We start from the raw sequence: 19,459 nt of genomic DNA, 5'->3' as shown, positions 1-19,459 counted from the left end.
CTTTTTCCTTTTCATAAGTCATTTGTCTAAAACAATGGACTCTTATTTTTGATTCTGATGATTCGCTCTTACATTTCAAAATTGAGTTTTTTCATACTAGCATCTGTTGAGGTGGGTGAGGACAGTGGGAACAGGAAAATCTCAGGTTTTCCTTAGGCCCACTTATTCACAATGAACAATTGGGAATCACAGGGTCCTGGTATGGCCCCCTACCATGCTGATGGCATTACTGCCCATAGCAGGTGTATCTCACCTGTTAAACACCAATTGAGGAATGATAGAGGTCTGGTATGGCCTTTTTGCCCCCACCTTACCATGCCTACAGGGTTGCTGCCCACAGCAGGGCTATACAATCTTCTTGGTGGGGAACACAGGGGCCAACCCCGTCTTGCCCTGAATTTCTTGTGTGACTCCACTTGTTGGTTCCTAAGGAAACCACCCCAGCACCTCTTATGGTTCCCTAAACAGATGCTTGTAATTTCCATCCATTAAAACAGGACAATTACATTAATAACTGACATGGTTCAAACCCCCTCCCCCTGACAGAGTGTTTGTTAAAACACTCTTTGAGCTGGCTGGTGGAAGCTTGACCCCACATTTTGGATGTCTTCATACTTCTTTGGTTATCTCTCAGTCTCAGCTTGAGAATCAGTTCTATCTCACCTGTTCTGGATGTTATAGTTTATTCTTTGGGTTCTTTTACTGGGCCTTTAATTCTGTTGCCATGAGTCCACTCCCACTCTGCAGTTGGCACAGCCAATTCAGTGGTGAGCAGGACCTGAAAGGGACCTCCCCACTGAGGGATTAAAAGCTGGTCTTTCTCTAAAAGACAGACACTGAAGACAATGTACATAAGGTAGCATTTTTCTACATAGCAGCTTCTGTTGAGTGTTGGACAAGGAACTGAAATGCTTAATGTGTCTGAGACTCAGCCAGAGGCCAGAGGGCACAGACTCAGGAAGCATTGTTGAACAAATACATATTAGCAGGCAGTTCTATTCTTCATGGCTATTTCCACCCCAGTACTGCCCCACCTGCTTCACCCTAAGGCAGTTCCTCACCACTGCTGACACAAGGGAACTGGCTTAGGGAGCATTAAATTATAGAGAGGTTATGTGCCTGGCATGGCCTCTCATCTTGATGGCAGCAGTTTCTTGGGGACCTGGGCGAGAGCAGCAGTGGATGCACATAATAAAGCCACTTGTTCCTTGATGTATTTGAAAAACTCTTGTTTGACATGTTAGATTTAAAATGTGAGTATAAATCAAAGTTCTGGAAATGACTATGAAATCTATTTAGAGAACACACACCCGTTCCAAAGACACCCGTGCAAAGCATGCACATCTTACAGGGATTCAATGTAACCTTAAACACTACTAAATTTGATGGAAATCACTGTACACAACCTTATAAACATTATTGGCAAATTTATATGTAGAGGTGAATTCCTCTCCCTACAAGAACAGAGTGTACACAGAGAGCCAGGGGACACTCCAAGCATCAGAGCCCAGCAGTGACACACAGACACACAGACACACATAGACACACACAGACACACAGACACAGACAGACAGACACAGACACACAGACACACACACACACACACACACCCCAGCACATCCGTGCTACACACACACCCACCTAGGCACAGTCTCCACTAATGCTCACCTGCCCACAAGCACAAGACCTGTTGTCCTTAGAGAGCTCGTGCACACGAATACGTGCAGTGTCATTGACACACGGATGTCTCACACAGAGCCGTGCTCACCCTTGCGGAGCTGTGCACACCTACAAGCACAGAGCTGTGCACAGACTCCACACACGTGTACACAGCAGTGCACAGATGTGAACAGTGCTGTGCACACCCGCACACATGGACACTGTGCAAAGCAGGACGGGCACTCTTACATCTGGACACGCTAGAAAATATCCGTGTGTGCAGCTGTGCACACTGACACACGTGTGCACTTCGGTGTCTGTGTGTGCACACAGAGCTCTGCACACTGGCACACGTGTGCACTGCACTTTTCTAGAGCCCTCCTGGCCCCGACCCCCCTGTGGGTCTCTCTGTGGGATCATGACACGGTGGGGATGGGGACAGGAGAGAGGAGTATGGGTGGGACACTGTGGCACAGTTCATGTCTACAATTAGTTAAAATATGTCACTAGAAGTTCTTCTTACTTCCCCAACCCTCCCCCACACACATACTCGAAGACAGGTCCTGCATGCATTCCTGCAGGCAGCACAAGGCTGCACAAAACCCTGTCTTTGGGGACAATTTCTTGGTTATTTCCCTCTGGCGAGGCTCCGGGTCGGGACAATGGGACTGTTCCTCTCCTCTCATGTTTTAGGGGCAACCAACCCTGTTCCTTTCTTCATCTCACTCTCTGCAGAGCTCTGCCCACCATCATTCGCCATTCATGAGGAAACAAAAGGCAACCTAGAAATCTCCCTCCCATTGCAAACAACACACAGAGAATCTGTGCTGGAAAGAGAACACCCGTGGTGAACAGTGAGCTTGTTCTGCACAAACAGGAAAGGCCAGGCCAGTGCCCACATGAGTCGAGTCACATCCAGTGCTTGCCACCCTCCCAGGCAATATTCAACCTCTCAGCCTCACAGACCTCTGTTCTAGTGTGGTCCTGGAAAGAGAATGGTGGCACATCTACTGCCTGCTACCCCCCTCTAGGCAATATTCAACTGTTTCGTTCACAGACTCATCTTCCAGCACTCTTAGTGGGGTCAGCAGAGCCACTTCCCACTGGTGGGGGCAAAGAGCACCCTCTGTGCCTTTGTGGTGGGAGCAGACAGTGTTGTCTCAAAGGAAAGGTCAGAGAGAGACCAAGCTGGACCTCTGCCTCCTGCCCCTCACCCCACAAGGGCAGGAGGGCACAAAACTGAACACTTTTTTTTTGGACCCATCTTTTCCAGGAGCTTGACTAGCTCGAAGGAGAGGATTCATAGGATTTCTTGAGGATCACTGCCAGTGCACAGCACACATGGCATCCCTCACCCCTTACATCATCCTGGGATGGAGGGGTAGGAACCAACAACAGCCCTACCCCACTGCTCCAGAAGCCAAAATCCCCATGCAAGCATTTAGTTATGGCCTTCTTAGAGAACCACGTTGAGAGGAATGTTGAATTAGTCTTTACAAATGAGCTGTGGATCTGCTTGTAGATAAGGCTAGCACTGAGAGATAAAAGAAACAATGGGATGGATTCCATTGATTGATGAATGGAAAAAGATATTTGCCTTTACAAACAAACTGTAGGGCTGCTGATAAATGAAATTGGATATTGAAAGATGAAAGAAGCAACGGGGGGAAACTATGAATTCTGTAAGAATTAAAAATTAAAAGGGAGGGTTATACATTAGAGGGGAATTTCAGGTATCAGGCGTTCCGGGAAGTCTGTGCCTCTCAAGTACCTCAGCCAATGGGGAAAGAGAGAGGGAAATGCGGCTGGGAAAATAGGATAAAAAGGAGGCTGCGTCCTCCAAAAATTTGAGAGATCCCAGGGGAATGTCCCATGGTCTCTCCCTTTATTCGAATAAAGCAAAAAGGACTCCTCTGTCTCCTTTTTGGACATAAACCTCTGGTGTTTGTGGATTAATTTTCCTGACAGAAAGAACTTGGGGATTCTTACCTGCACAAGCACATGGAGTGCCTCAGTCATAAGTGCCTCAGAAATATCAGAAGTGTGTCTTCTTCAGAGTGTGGTCACAAGGGTTCAGAGTTGGAGCCAGTTCTGCGGGCAGGCTGATGAATAGTCTGGGGCTCCTCTGCAGAGCCCCATTCATTCTGGGGCTGCTTTCTGCTGGTTCTGCTGGACTGGCTCGAGTGAAACACACACCCAATTAACAGCAGTTAAATTACTCTGGCATGAAACAGTGGGGAACAGGCAGAGCAGTGAAGGGCAGCATGGACCAGTTGTTCTGGCAGGTCTGACGAGGTCTGGTTTGATACAGCACTCACAGAACTCTGCTCCACCTGTGACACTTCCACTTGCAGCAGATGACTGTTCCTCTTCACAATATCCAGCAAGGCAGGTCAAAGACACTTTTACCATTTTCATCTGCAAAAGGGAGAGGAAATCAGCAGCAAACATGAAGTAACCAGTGAGAGGTCCTGGGAAGAAACAAAAGAACAAAGAGTGGTGGAAAAAAACAGGTACATGTACATAGTTTATATGTAGCCTGGCGTGCTAAGAAACTAGAATTCTAATAGGTTAAGAAGCAGTGGTCCGAGTTTGTGTCTTAGCAAGCTGGAAAGTCTCTATAAAAGAACATGCTTTAGGGAGAGCTGGTGCTCTATGCCATGGCTTTATGCCATTGCATTTTGCCACTTGCATTTTGCCATTGCCACTTGCTTTATGCCATTGCTTTTGCCATTGCTTTTAATGCCATGTGCTTTTTGCCATTGCTTTGTTTTGTTTTTGCCTTTGAGACTGATGTGCTTCTGCAATAAGCAACTTGATAGTAACGATTAGCTGCTTGGCACATGAAAGAAAATAACCCGACAGTTGGGTGCCTGAGAGCACCTGGAGGTTCAAAACCTCACAGTCCTCGAGCTCTGTGAGGACAAAGAAGAGAGGGAGCGTAGATGGGCAGGTCTGTCAGCAGGCGGGTTCCCCTTGGCTGCCCCTCGCCAGGCCTGGGTTGAGCCGGGAGCAGCTGAGCCGAGCTCCCCAGGCCCGTGCTGTGCCTGCCCTGCCCGTGTGGAAGCGCCTGCAGCCATCAATAACCATCGATCCCGGCTGCGGCGGGCACTGCGGGCGCTGCGCCGCCTCTGCCGCTGCCCCTGCCTGGCTCCACTGCCCCAGCAGGAGGGCTGGAAAAGGAGTGACAACAAGAAAAAAAAAAGAAATTGAAAGAAAAAGAATAATAATAAGAATTAGAATAAGAATAGGAAAAATAATAGGTATTAAGAATAAGGAAAAAAACCCTAAAGTAATAAGAATAAGACTGTAAGAGTAAGACCAAGACTATAAGAATTTAAGAATAAGAATAGATGTAGAAATAGGAGAACAAGTAGAACAAGCCCATAAGAAGAAAGAGTTATATTAAGAATTATAATAGGAAGAAGAATAATAAAACTACTAAGTTGAAAAAGAAATGGTGGTAGGAGTAAATGAAATAATCATTTTAAGTATAGACAGAAGAAGAAGAAGAAGAAAAAGAGGAGGAATGGGAAGAAGAAGAAAGAGAAGAGGAAGAGGAGGAAGAAGAAGTAATAGATGTAGTATTAAATAATGGAATTTGTATTAAATAATTATAATGAAAATAAAATTATTATTATTATAATAATTTGTATTAATGTTACCAAGTTAAAATACACATCCACACATCTTCTAGAGTCAAAGCATAGTTTGTGTTGGGAAGGACCTCAAAAATCCTCTACTGAATAAAGAGGCTGAGACCACCCCAGCCCAGCCCTCCTTCACCTGACTGCAGCTTTGGCCTGGGACTTGAGCGGCCTAACAGCACCTGAGGTACCATCAAGGTGACACCATTGATCGATTGCCTCTGGTCTAGGGACAAGGACACAAAACTGAGGCAGGAGAATGTATCCAAAGCAAGGCAAAGCCAGCAGCTGTCCTGAAAATCAGCTTGGGCCAGGCTGGGGCTGGGGGAGGCCGCAGCCCACAGGCTCATCTGCTGAGGCCACGTTTGCACACACTGCCCACAGCCAGCCAGGGAGGAGGAGAGTTCTGGGGCTGTGGGGGAACCTCTGCCCACAGGCACTGAACACCCATCCTCCCTCACACAAACTGGCTCCGCTGGAAAATCCCCAGCCCGGGAAGGCCACATCCACGGCACATTGCCGTGAGGGGCAGCTGAGGAGGTGCCAGAATCCATCCAAGAGCCCCAAAGCGCTGCCCAGACTCACTGCTGAGGCCTTGCAGCAGAGCACTGCTCCTGATGCAAAGGGATGCAGCAGAGCCAGAGGCTGCTGCCAGAGCCTGTGTCAGACTTGTCCCTGCCAGGGGAGGAACCTGGGCCTTCCCACCTGCCCTCAGTGTGTATGGACCCCTGAACTCCGTGTTTGTGGGGGACCCTGAGCACCAAGAAGACAGAGATGTAGAGCATCCACAGGACGCTACTGGGATCCATCTCCAAGGGGTCTGTGGATGCTCTCCATCAGAGAGCCTAATTCCATTGGGATCCACGGAGTGGTGAGGTGCTACATATAAACTATGTACATGGCCTATCTTGTTCTAACTGAAAAATGTAAGCAATATTCTTAACTCTAACTCTATTATGTCTGAAGCCAGGTTCTTGGAGCCTCGAAGGAAACACTAGCATGTCTTTCAACCTTCACTAGAGCATGTACTACTTCTCTGGCGTCTAAGACCTTTTACTCACTAAAAGCACTTAAAACTTATTCCATTTACTTACTTATTGCTCCCTCGTGCTACAACCTAAACCTTCACCTCTGATTTATGTGTGAGAGGCTTAACACATTTCAGTCCATCTCAAGACTTCAATTCAATCCCTGCACTCTGATCTCTCTCTGAAGGATTCAGAGAAACTCTTGACTTACTGACTCTAACACATCCCCACACTGATTTTAGAGGAGTCGTGTGTCCCACACCCAGCCCCGCTGTCATTCAGGCCAAGCACAGCTGCTCCAGTGTTCCCAGTAAAACTTCCCAGTTCACCCCAGTCCCGTTTACTGGGGGGGCGGGACTGGGGAGGGACCTGGGGGGTCCCCACTCCTTACAAACAGAAAATCCTGGATTTGGGTGAAACACTGGCTTGGGGTGTGCTTTCTTTTCCTCCTCCCTTTTGCCAACTCCTGCTGTTTTCTCTCTCTCTGTGAATGCTAATTTTTGCTGTACATTTTCCCTCAGATAATTGAACTGCTTACCATATCAAATGTAACAGTTGTTCTTCACCCAAATTTAACACAAGCAGGTGCTACTTCTCTTTCAGTTTAGGATCAGAGCTTGAATGCAATGATTTCAAAGTGAATAAATTACCTTTCCGTCTTTCAGTCGGAAATGAGCTACTGCCACCTGCACTTGCCCTTCCCTTCCTCTCCTGAACCACCGAGCAGCCCCACTGGGATGGCAGGAGCTGGGCCTGGGAACTGCTGCCTTTGGAGTTGCATCTCCTCCTCCCGTGGCCGCTGCTCAGAGCCCAGAAGTGCTCTGAGAACTTGAAGTTCTGGCAGCTGGGTTAGAGCCTACATGGGAGGAGGAGAAGGTTCACCAGAGCCCTTCTCCTGCCGTGCCAGCTCCAGGGCAAGGAGTGCAATGGAAGCCAGCCAATGTCCAAAGCCCATCTGCTCTGCCAGTTCCTGTGGGAATGAGCTGCTGCAGAGGGGAAGATTTGGGTGGGAATGTGGTTCTCTAAGAAGGCCATAAATAAATGCTTGCATGGGGACTTTGGCTTCTGGAGCAGTGGGGTAGGGCTGTTGTTGGTTCCTACCCCTCCATCCCATGATGATGTAAGGGGTGAGGGATGCCATGTGTGCTGTGCACTGGCAGTGATCCTCAAGAAATCCTTCTAATCCTCTCCTTCAAACTAGTCAAGCTCCTGGGAAAGACAGGACCGAAAAGAAAAAAAGCATTCTCAGTTTTGTGCCCTCCTGCCCTTGTGGTGTGAGGGGCAGGAGGCAGAGGTCCAGCTTGGTCTCTCTCTGACCTTTCCTTTGAGACAACACTGTCTGCTCCCACCACAAAGGCACAGAGGGTGCTCTTTGCCCCCACCAGTGGGAAGTGGCTCTGCTGACCCCACTAAGAGTGCTGGAAGATGAGTCTGTGAACGAAACAGTTGAATATTGCCTAGAGGGGGTAGCAGGCAGTAGATGTGCCACCATTCTCTTTCCAGGACCCCACTGGGAGTACTTGAACTATCGACGATGAGAGAGAGACGGGGACACTGAATGGTGATCAAAATCCAATTTTTACTGAGCACTACATGTGCTTATATACCATTTACAGGAAGGCTGGTAATATTTTACTACAATCACATAGACAAACCTTATATAGACAAACTCTCACATAGACAAACTTTACATTTGGACTCAGTAAAATCTTATTTCCCATAACCCAGACTTGATCCAGTCCTCTTGCAGTCAGATCTCTGCTCTTGCCAGGCATCCTCGTTGTCAGGCTGCATTTGCTGATTAAATCTGCAGTACTATCAGTCTCATTTGCATTACCCATATCCACACCTCCCCCATTTCTTTTAACTAAAAATACACTCTTATGCGATTTGTCTATTAAATTCTTAACACACTGTAAAATACAAGGAATAACTACTACAATGCATAATATGATGCCTAATACATACAAACCTATTTTAACTAAATTCCTAACCCAGCCAGTGAGTCCCCAGTGCCCTAAGAGCCAGTTCAGCCAGTCGTACCCATGATCTACCCGAAGTTTATTGACACCTTCTTTCAGGGCTTGAATGCTGGCATAGATGGGCTGGGAGTGGTCAGAAAGGTTAAGGCAACACATCCCATCGAATTCCTCAGGCACAGGCGGCGGCGGAGCTCGGAGGCGGTCCCAGCGCAGGTGGGAGCCGCGCTCGGTTGTGCGGGGGCTCGGGGCTCGCTGCGGGCCGAGGGGGCGGCAGGGGGCTCTGGCGGGTTGGTTGTGCCGGTGCCGGCCCGTGTTGGCGCTGGGCTGAGGGCGCTGCGGGAGCGGCTGCCCGCGGTCTCCTTCCCGCTGGGGCCTCGGCAGGAGCCGGTGCCGGAGCAGCGCTGGCTCGTCCCGGTTGCTGTGGGTGGCACAGAGGTGTCTGCGCTGTGCCCGGGGCTGTGCGGGAAAATTCCCGTGGCCAGAGGTTTGTGTATCCAAAGGAGACAGAGGAGTCCTGTAAAAGTGACTTTATTGATGAACAAAGAGAGAGGCCATGCGGCATTTGCCATGCGGTCTCTAAAATGCAGCCTCCTTTTTATCCTCATTTTCCCGGTTGTACCTCCCTCTCCCATTCCCCTCTGGCTGAGGTACTTGGAAGGTTCAGACTTCCCGATCGGCCTACTGCATGTCCCTCTTAATATTCACTCCTACTACGATATTAATCTTACTGCTTGCAATCCCTCATTTTCTTATTTTCTCAAGAATTGCCTTTACTAACTTTTAATTTCCATCGACTCAGTCTCTTTTCCTGCATCCTCTTTGGCGCAAGGTGTCTTCCATGGTAAAGAAATGAGAGTTGCTGCAGCACGTCAGAGGAGGAGCAGCATTCGTTTAAGCCATGGTCTGCCAGGGAACCACGAAAATTTGTCCCATTCCCATCCTTTCTCCGGAATACGAGCTATTTTCATATTTCCTTTGCTATCTGTTTAACCACTTTTCGGTTATCATCTGTTTGCAAACCGCCGTTTGCATCATTTAATTTTCCACAAACTCCTCCTTCTTCTGTAAGTAGATAATCTGATTCCATCCCATGGTGAAATGTCTCGTTCCTCATTTCAGCAGCTTGGTCAGCAGGATGTTCAGGAGCTGGAGCTGTCTGCTTGGTTATTATTTCAAGGATACTTTTTAACCTAATTATGCCACTCAAATTATGGATGGGTTTTCTGTGTCCTGATATGAATTCGTTAGGGATCCCAGGGGCTGGTCCATGGTGTTGTAGCATTTGTTCTGGTGGCCGTTCATCTTTTTCCCTTTTTTGGGTGCTCCCTCCTGCCACGGCTGCATCAATTGACCACTTTTAGCTTATGAAATGATAAAATGTTTGGATTCCCAACTCATTTCTCTGGACTAGCAAAAACACCTCAGTGCTCTGGGGAGAGGGATGATCCCCCACACACTTTTTTTCATGAAATTTGCTCAATATTCTCCGTTTGCTTTTTCCCTTTGCAGCTTAACCAGTTTCTGTTGCAGTCAGATATCCTCACTATGGGCTCTGCCTTTAGTTGTGCAAATTCCATCTGTGCAAGCAGGCAGAGCTGGGGGTGAGGGGCAGATGGACTCAGGGAAATTCCTCCCCCTGGCAAGAAGGCCCTTGGGCATTGTCCACACTTCTCCAGAGCAATGTTAATTTGCATTTCTAAAACTCCTCTCCTGGCTGCCTGGAACTAGGATTTTCTTCCAGAGCAGCCTTTAGGTGATTCACATGTCCACCCTCACAACCTGCTTTATTTTTCTTTTTTATTTTTTAGCGATTTTATTAACAGTTTATGCGTTAAGGCCTCACCATTAATACTCTTCTAGGTTTGCAAAATGCAACTTAAAGGTGAGCTTCTAAAGATCCATTCCGAAATTCTGCCGTCATTAAGAGCCACCACAAATATATAGAAAAATATTCCAATGCAATCAAGTCTTTTCTGCCTCTTCTCCTAGGAGTAAAATTGCTTGTCACACACCTGGCCCAAACCTAACTGACAATCTAAAAGTAGGATTAATGTGAAAAATTTTTCTCATGGTGTAATCTTGTCACTGAAACGGCAGGGACATTAAAAAACTCTCCAGCAATATCTTTAGTGTTAGAGAGTTAAGGCATTTCTTGATTCTGGTCAGGATGTGCAACAGAAACAATTTCATCCACACATAGCCCGGGTGTGCAGAGAAAATCATTCCATGAGATGTGAATTTTACTAGATTTTTCCTAAACTTTTTACTGTCCGAACCCAATGAAATTCATTGGTTTAGTGTTCATTGCTTCCAGGTTGTGTAGTTCTTAGTGTTTGGTTTCCTATTGCACTCGGATTTCTCCTCTTCTGATGTTAATTAGATCCACATTCCTGGATTTCCTTCTCAGTCTTTTCCAGACCAGGTGTCTCCATCTATGCCAGGGGCAGTGTCTGGGGTGGGTGTTCCTTGATGTTTGCTGATGTTTCCTTGATGTTTTGTTGAATGTTGTTATCTCTGTGGGAATCTTTTGGGCTATTCCCAGTCTGTTGAGATGTTAAACTCATCTCTGTTGAGTGGTGCCACATCCCTTAAAAAAAACTTTTAAAATTTCTTTCCTGAGAGAAAGGCAAACCGAGCCTGACTAGTAAAATGAAATGTAAAAAATTTTAAATTTGGTATACTTTCCAACAGTGGAATCGCAGGCAGCCCAGTGTGTGAGTGTAATTGAGAGGCAGAGTCCTGGGTGGATGCTGTGAACAGCAAAGTGCCAAGGCAGGCTCTGTGCCAGCCCAGCTTCCTGTGGCAGAGATTTCACAAGAGACAGGATTCTGGCCACAGACTGCTTGAAATATCCATCCCTTATCTCCAGCCCGCACTAGGTGGAGAATTCCCAGGGTAAGGAATTGCAAAGATCCATTCCAAGGGAGATAATTGAATATCTGCCCTGGCTCTGGCCAAAGGTTATAATGGCCGGATGCTTGGCCTTCAGCCAAGGGCACACACTGACTCAGAAAACACTTCCTAAATGCACCAACATGTTGCATATTCATAGACCTTCATGCATTATTCAGAATCATTCCCCTCCAACCTGTAAATCATTATTTTTTCCTTTCCTGGGGTTTTGGTGTCCCATAATTCCGAGAATGTGAAGAATTTCCTGATTATCTTTATTGCCATTCTCCAAGTTTGTTACATGAACATAAGATTATGACATTATACTGGAACAAAAATATATTTATCACAAACTAATTATAACTTTTGTTTATTTATGTATATTTATTTGTATTTATAAGTTTTGTTAATTGCAGAACTAAGAGAAACTATGTTCATACAACAGTATTTTCCAGCATATGGCATTCATTTTAATATTTGCAAAAGTCAATAATATAATGTACACTTATAACACACATAGAATTCAAATTTCTTTTTCTCAGTCTGGAGGAGACATAGCTGGTGGTCCAATCATTTTGTTATTTTTCATTTTCTCAGGTTTTTTTCCTTTTCTCCTGTCCATACCACAACACTGAGGATATTTGAGTTTAAAAAGTCATACAATGTTGTGACTAGAGCAGAGAATCTTCAATCCAGGTCCTGCAATTTCCAATTAATTCTCAGAATTCTTTCACCTGCGTTTTAGTCCTGGATTACTTCTGAGATTCCCTGGTCCCTCTCTGGGCCAATACACCACAAACCCTCAGTCAAAATATGTCCCAAATATTTAACCCTTTTCTCCACCATTTGCTCTTTTATTTCAAATACTCAAAGATGCTTTTTAGCCTGAACGTTCAGCCATTTCACAGAGGCTTCTTCTGCCACTTCTTGTCCTCCTGATTGCAGCAAGTCATCCACATCCTGCATTAACCCAATCCCTGGGTGTGGGGTAAATTCTTGTGATATTTTCTGCAAGGCTTGCCCCAATAAGGCTGGTGCTTCTGTGCATCCCTGCAGAAGGACCATCCATGTCTTTCCCATTTTCTTTTCTACCTCTTGTTCCCACTCAAAGGCAAAATCCAGTTTACCATCCTGTGTGAGTGGGCATCCCCAGAAAGCATCTTTGCCATCAAGGACTGAATGGTGTCAGTGTGAGGAGGGCACCTGGTTGAAGATGGTGTAAGGATCTGAGACTGTGGGGTGCCTGGGTTTAATAATCCCATTTATTATTCTTATGTCCTGCACCATTCTGTTGATTCACTCTGATTTTTTGACTGGCAGGATAGGAGCATATAGGGAGAGATCCTTGGCTTCAAAAGCCCTGCCTTTAGCAGGGACTCAATCAGAGGCTGTAAGCCTTTCCTTCCCTCCCTTGGAACAGGGTATTGCTTTTAGACACCACTTGTACAATTTGCTTCAAAGTTCTTTGGAGAGGCTCCATATCTAATTTTCTCTATTTTTCTGGAGCTGCCCACACTTCTGGGCTCACTTCAGCATTGGCCTTGCCAGACATTTGACACAAAGGTGGAACAGAACTAGCCTCTATCACCTTTTCCAATATTAATTGGCATTCCAAATTAAGACATCAAAAACCTTCCCAGTAAATTACAATCACATTTAGGAACACATAGGAATTCCTGCATTTCAAACCCAGTCCCCTGGGTGCTGGGCACCCCTTCCTGTTTCCATTCCTGTCACTGTCCCCCACATCTCCGTCCATGCCTGTGTCCCCCCACGGCCCATGGTAAAAAGATGAGAGTTGCTGTAGCTCATACAAGGACAAACAACATTCGTTTAACCCGTGGTCTGCCAGGGAACCACAGAAACGTGTCCCCTTCCCATCCTTTGCACATTTGGACCGGAATATGAGCTACTTTCTCACTTTCTTTGTTTTGTGTTTCACCACTTTTCCTTTGTGATCTGTTTTCGAACAGCAGTTTGAGTAATTTGATTTTCCACAAATTCCTCCTCTTTCTGTTAGTGGATAATCTGATTCCATCCCATGGGGAAACGTTGCATTCCTCATCTGAATAGATTGGTCTGTAAGAAGATCAGGAGCTGGAGCTGTCTGGTTGGGTGTTATTTTGAGGCCATTGTGTAATCTAATTATGCCATTGAAATGATAAATGGGTTCTCTGACTCCTGATATGAATTCGTTAGGGCTCCCAGGGGCTGGTCCATGGTGGTGTAGGATTTGTTCTGGTGTCTATTCATCTTTTCCCCATATTTGGTGTGCTCCCTGAAGCCAGGGCTGCACCAATTGAGCACATTAATTAAATCCCCACATACCTGGATTTCCAACTCATTTGCTTGAACTTGTGGCACCAAAAACACCCCAGTGCCCCAATACACCCTATATAACCTGGACAGTGACAGCACAGGTTGGAGTGAGGAGAGGGATGATTCTCCCCCGCTGTTTTTCATGAAGTTTTCCCAACATTCTCCGTTTGCTGTTTCCCTTTGCAGCTTAACCAATTTCTGTTGCAGTCAGATATCCTCACTATGGGCTCTGCCTTTAGTTGTGCAAATTCCATCTGTGCAGGCAGGCAGAGCTTGGGGTGAGGGGCAGAGAGAATCAGCCAAATTCCTCCCCCAGGCATGAAGAGTTTGGTAAATTGTCTGCGCTTTGTCTCAGCAGAGTTCGTTTGCATTTCTAAAGTTCCTCTCCTGGCTCTGCCTGGAATGAATCTTCTTTTCATCACAGCCCATCAGGTGACTCACATATTCTCTCCTTCCTCTCTCCCCTCCCCCCTCCCGCTGCTTTTCTTTTTTTCTTTTTAAAACAATATTCTATTAAATATTACAGGGCTTTTGGTTTTGCCAAATGCAGCCTAAAGGTGAACAGTGAACATTACAAATTCCATACCAAAATTTTGTCATCACTAACAGCCACTCATAAACATACACAAAAAAAATCCCCAAAGGAATAAAGATTTTTTCTGCTTATTACCCTAACACTAAAATGTGGTTCTCACACCCTTGGCCCAATCTTAACTGAAAATATAAAAGTAGGATTATTAAAAAAAAACATTCTAATGGTGTAATCTTGTCACCAAAACTGTGGGAGGACCCAAAACTCTTCAACACCATTTCTACTGTTAGAGAATCAAGGCATTACTTGATTCCAGCCAGGATGTGCAACAGAAATAATTTCAGCCACACATAGCCCGGGTGTGCAGAGAAAATCATTCCATGATATGTGAATTTTACTCGATTTTCCCTTAACTTTTTACAGTCCAAAACCCATAGAAATCCATTGGTTTTATGTTCATTGCTTCCAAGTTGTGTAGTTCTAAGTATTTAATTTCCTATCGGACCCAAATTTCTTCCCCTCTATATTAATTAGGTCCGCACTCCTGGATTTCCTTCTCATCCTTCTGCAGACCAGGCATCTCCAACTATGCCAGGGGCAGTGTCTGGGGTGGGTGTTCCTTGATGTTTGCTGATGGGCCTTAATGGTCGTTATCTTTGTGAGTATCTTTTGGGCTATTCCCAGTCTGTTGAGATGTTAAACTCATCTCTGTTGACTGGAGGAAAATTCCTTAGAAATATCCTTAAAATTCGTTTCCCCAAAGCAAAGGCACATGAAGCCTGAGTAGAGAAATAGATTTTTAAAATTACACTCGGTATATTTTCTGACCATGGAATCCCCGTCAGCCCAGTGTGTGAGTGTAACTGAGGGGCAGAGTGGAATTGTGCCGTTGTCTTCCCCAGCAGCTGTGGCAGTGCAGGCACAGAAAGCAGCGAAGCTCCAGCAGTGGCAGCAAGGATTGGCCCCAGTGTGTGGAGATGCCAAAGGAGGGTGCCCAGGCAGAGGATTTCAGCAGAGGATCTGTGGGCAGGCCCAGGGGCTTGGCCCGATGTGGAGCCCTGGCTGCTGCTGCGTTGCCTTCAGTGCAGGGTCAGTGGTGCCCTCCCATGCTGCTCCTGCAGCCGGGAATTCCAAATCTCCGGGGCTTGAGAGCCCCTGAGCCCAGGGTGAGGGGTCCCCCCGTGTTGAGCTGTGCTGGCGGCTGTTTCTGTGCTCAGGGACTCTTGGAATGGGCTACGGCACTTGGCCACCAGTGGTGCTTCTTTGCACTCCTTAGGCAGGACCCGATGTCCTGGGTGGATGCTGTGAACAGCAAAGTGCCAAGGCAGGCTCTGTGCCAGCCCAGCTTCCTGTGGGAGAGATTTCACCAGAGACGGGATTCTGGCCACAGCCTGCTTGAAATATACATCCCTTATCTCCAGCCCGCACTAGGTGGAGAATTACCAGGGTAAGGAATTCCAAAGATCGATTCCAAGGGAAATAATTGAATATCTGCCCTGGGTCTGGCTCTTATTCTTGCCCAAGCCAATGGCAAAAGCTGTATCCATTGCATCTTGGTTTCTATCACCAGCTTCCAAAGGAGTTTCTTTATTTCCCTGTTTGTTCTTTCTACCTGCCCTGAGCTTTGGGGGTGCAAGGGATTGTGGAGGTCCCATTGTATTCCTAAAGCAGCCATAACCCCCTGAAGGACTTTTCCTGTAAAATGAGTTCCCCATCTGAGAGTCTGTTTTTTCCACAATTCTTTATCTTGGAGTTATTTGTTTTAAAAATACCTTCATAAGTGATCCAGAGATTGCTGAAGAAGTCAGAATTGCTTTTTTCACCCTGTTAGCTGCCATGCTGTCACCAGAAGATATTTGAGCCTTCCTCCTCAGGGCATTTCAGTGCCAGGCTCTTCCAAGCACACCCAGCTCTGCCGGTTGAGCTGACCATGCAGGCGGTAACCTGAGCTTGGTCTAATTCCGTTTCCTTCATCAGAGCTTGTCTTGGAGCTCTTTTCCCTTCTCCTGCCCTTGAAGAGCCATCCATAAACAGATTTTGTCCCTCAGGCCAGGGAACGTCTCCTAAATCTCTCCCAGCCTGGCTCTGGAGCTCTGTCACTTGAATGCAGTCATGGTTGGGAGCGCCAAGGCCGGGCCCCCCCGCGCTGTGGTGGCGGCAGCGGCTGCAGTGGGGAGCGAGTGCGGGCGGGAGCGGCCGAGGGCCCAGCGCTGCCCCAGCCCGAGCTGCCCCAGCTCCATTGCTGCCCCTGCGCTGGGATGCTGTGGGTTTGGGGGGAAGAGGGAGCCGGCAGTGGGTGCTGGGCCTGGGGGCAGCAGGAGAAGGGAAGGAGAAGCAGGGATGGAGAACAAAATGTTCAAAGGATGCACGGGGAGGAGATGGTGGGATTGAGAAGGAGGAATAGTAGGGACACAGGCGGAGGAAGAGCAGAAACAGGAAGGAGCACAGGGTTCCCCCCTCCCTGTATCTGCAGCCTCTCCCCAGGCCTCAGGAGCATTGTCCCCATCGCATGCAGCAGGAAACTGGAGAGGGGGATCCATGATTTTCACATGGGTTAATCTTGGTATTTCTGAGCTTTATTTGGTTAAATGTTGGTGCTTTGATTTTTTGCAGGGGCTGAATCTCAGTATTTTGGAGAGGTTTTTGTCTAAATCTTAGTGTTTGGGGGGGTTTTGTTCTGTGTCATGATGGGAGGATTTTTCGTCTTAATCTTGGTGTTTTGGAGGTTCTTACGCAAGATGCCCAATGTCTTCCTGAGTTGCACTTGGGCAGGGAAGAACCCCCAGCCCAACACACTCTTCTCTTCTTTTTTCCCCAAACCAGGATTTTTCATTCCCAAGACGTTGGCAGATGGAGGAGGAGGAAAAGCCCCAGAGATCCCTCTCGAGGAGTGGCTGCAAACCCATCCCAGGGAGCTGTGAGGAGGAAAGACCCACCCTGAGCTGGGAAGGCGGCCGGAGATCCAGGCAGAGCTCAGAGCTGGTGGAGAAGCCTCCTGGAGGGGAGAAGCCCCAGAAGTGCTTGAAATGTGGGAAGGGTTTTAACTCCATCTCTCAGCTGATCCAGCACCAGAGAATCCACACTGGTGGAAAGCCCTATGAGTGTGGGGATTGTGGGAAGAGCTTCAGCAAGAGCTCCCACCTGATCCGGCACCAGCTGATCCACACTGGGGAAAAGCCTTACGAGTGTGGGGAATGTGGGAAGGGATTCAGAGATAGCTCCAGCCTGATCCGGCACCAGGTGATCCACTCTGGGGAAAAGCCCTACATTTGTGGGGAATGTGGGAAGAGCTTCAGCGACAGCTCCAACCTGATGCAGCACCAGGTGATCCACACAGGGGAACGGCCTTACAGCTGCTTGGAATGTGGGAAGAGCTTTGGGTGGATGTCCGACCTGATAAACCACCAGCGCACACACACTGGGGAGAAGCCCTACAAGTGTCCTGAGTGTGGGAAGAGGTTTCAGAGAAGCTCCACTCTCATCAGACATGAGCGGATTCACACAGAGGAGAGGCCCTTCCGCTGCCCCGACTGCGGGAAGGGATTCAACCGCAACTCCAACCTCACTGTCCACCGGCGCAACCACTGTGGGGAGAGGCCCTACGAGTGTCCTGAGTGTGGGAAGAGGTTTCAGACCACCTTCAAACTCCTCGAACATGAGCGCATTCACACAGAACAGAGGCCCTTCTGCTGCACTGACTGTGGGAAGGGCTTCACATGCAACTCGTATCTCATCAGACACCAGAGCATCCACACCAGGGATGTGAGTGCCCCGAGTGTGGGAAGAGCTTCGTGCTCTGCTCCAGCTCCATCCCCCATGGGAGGATCGGTGTTGGATGATCCCCAGTGACCCCCGTTGGGCAGAGCCCTGGTGATCCGTGGTCCTGGTGATCCGTGTTGGGAAGACACCTGGCTGGGGGACTCTGCATCATCCTGTCTCCCTGTGGGCACCTGGATGAATGCAGGGGCAGCAAAGTCCATCAGGATGCAAACCAACTTTGGGAATTCCTTGGGGAGAATGAATTTGTTGATATCCAACTCTAGAAAATCTCCTGTGTTCAATCCTATCTTCTGGTGGTGCCCTGCTGGGCAGGGTGGAGGAAGAACCCCCGGCCCGTGGCTGGAATTGAGTGCAGCGGGCGCTGGAGAACAGCCATGAAACCAGAAACTCATCACGGCTCCTCTGACTAAACCCTACAGTCCTCACCCAGCCCCCAGCGTGGCCTTGAAGACTCTTTATTGTAAATAACTCTGACTGCCCCACATGGAAAAAATCACAAATCCCTCTGCTGCCCTCTGGGCAAGGTATTAACTCTTGGAATGCCCAGAATAAAACTTTACAGATACTTTATTCTCTCTCCTAAAAAAAACCCAAAAAACCCAAAAACAACCAAAACACAAACAAAGCCAAAAAAACCCACCAAAATAGTCATACATACAGAAACATTATAAAAACACCGTAATCAAATAAAAAGAAAAGTCAAATATGAAATAAAGAAAGGAGAAAAGTAGTGAGCTAAAATTTCTTTTTTTAAACTACGGAGAAAAGCCTCTTGTTTCATCTACAACACATAAAAGTATTTTGAGGTGAATATGACTGTTCTAACTGTACATATAAACAAGAGCATTGATATTAAAGTAAACAAATGTTAAGATTGCTGTAATCTCCTGTTTAAATAATAAAAAACCCCTACTGTTCCCCCAAGAAAAAGAAAAAAATCTCTGTACTCAAAAATAAACTGTTTTTTGTTTAACCTGTTATAATCCTTAAACTGTGCCTTGTAAATTAACACAGTACTTAATAAAAGTTATGAGAAAAACTGTTAATCTGAAAAAAGGGTTTTTAGATAGTAATCAGATTTCCATTCTCCTGGGCAGCTAATCACTGTAACATGAAAACCACAAGAAAACTGTTCATTATTCTAAGTTTTTTTCTTATAGCTCCCCTTAATAAAATTTCAATTTCTACCGTTTAAAGTTAAACCTGTTTTTTACCTCAGTGATTCCAGGATTTTGATTTCGTATTGCCCAAGGGTGTCTTCTCCAGCCAAAGGGTGATGATCTCAGGTAAAGACCAAGAATTTGGAGACAGTGGGGTGGAAACCCCTCCAAAAAAATGTTCTTCCACCCAAGCACGTGGATCCTCAGCTCACACAGACACAGAAATCGTTTTCTTTTGGCCTTGATTTGCTTTTCATTTCTCTTCATCCCTTTAAAACATCCAACACTGGGGTAAAAATAAAGACACTGAACTGAGACATGGGTGGGGACACGGGAGGACCTTCCTTTGGTGCAGTTAAGGCTGTGTCCTCTTGTCCTGTCCCTGTTCCCTAAGAGAAGAGCTCGACCCCCACCAGGCTGCACCCTCCTGTCAGGGAGTTGTAGAGAGTGATGAGGTCTC

At 47.0% G+C, this 19,459-nt stretch overlaps 1 protein-coding gene across 1 annotated transcript in view; it reads left to right on the top strand.

Annotated features, from left to right (window-relative positions):
* The window catches only part of LOC148218015 (uncharacterized), a 113,578-nt gene that overhangs the window by 37,831 nt on the left and 56,288 nt on the right, over window positions 1-19,459 (top strand). The window contains 1 exon segment of the mRNA XM_088158030.1: window positions 17,061-17,821. Within this exon segment, the coding sequence (XP_088014156.1) occupies window positions 17,061-17,821 (761 nt within the window).

The sequence above is a fragment of the Sturnus vulgaris genome, unplaced genomic scaffold (genome assembly GCF_052056855.1).
Source record: "Sturnus vulgaris isolate bStuVul1 unplaced genomic scaffold, bStuVul1.hap1 Scaffold_195, whole genome shotgun sequence".
Taxonomy (NCBI): Eukaryota; Metazoa; Chordata; class Aves; order Passeriformes; family Sturnidae; genus Sturnus; species Sturnus vulgaris.
The sequence above is the reverse complement of the archived record's forward strand: the minus strand, read 5'-3'. Positions and strand labels throughout refer to the sequence as shown.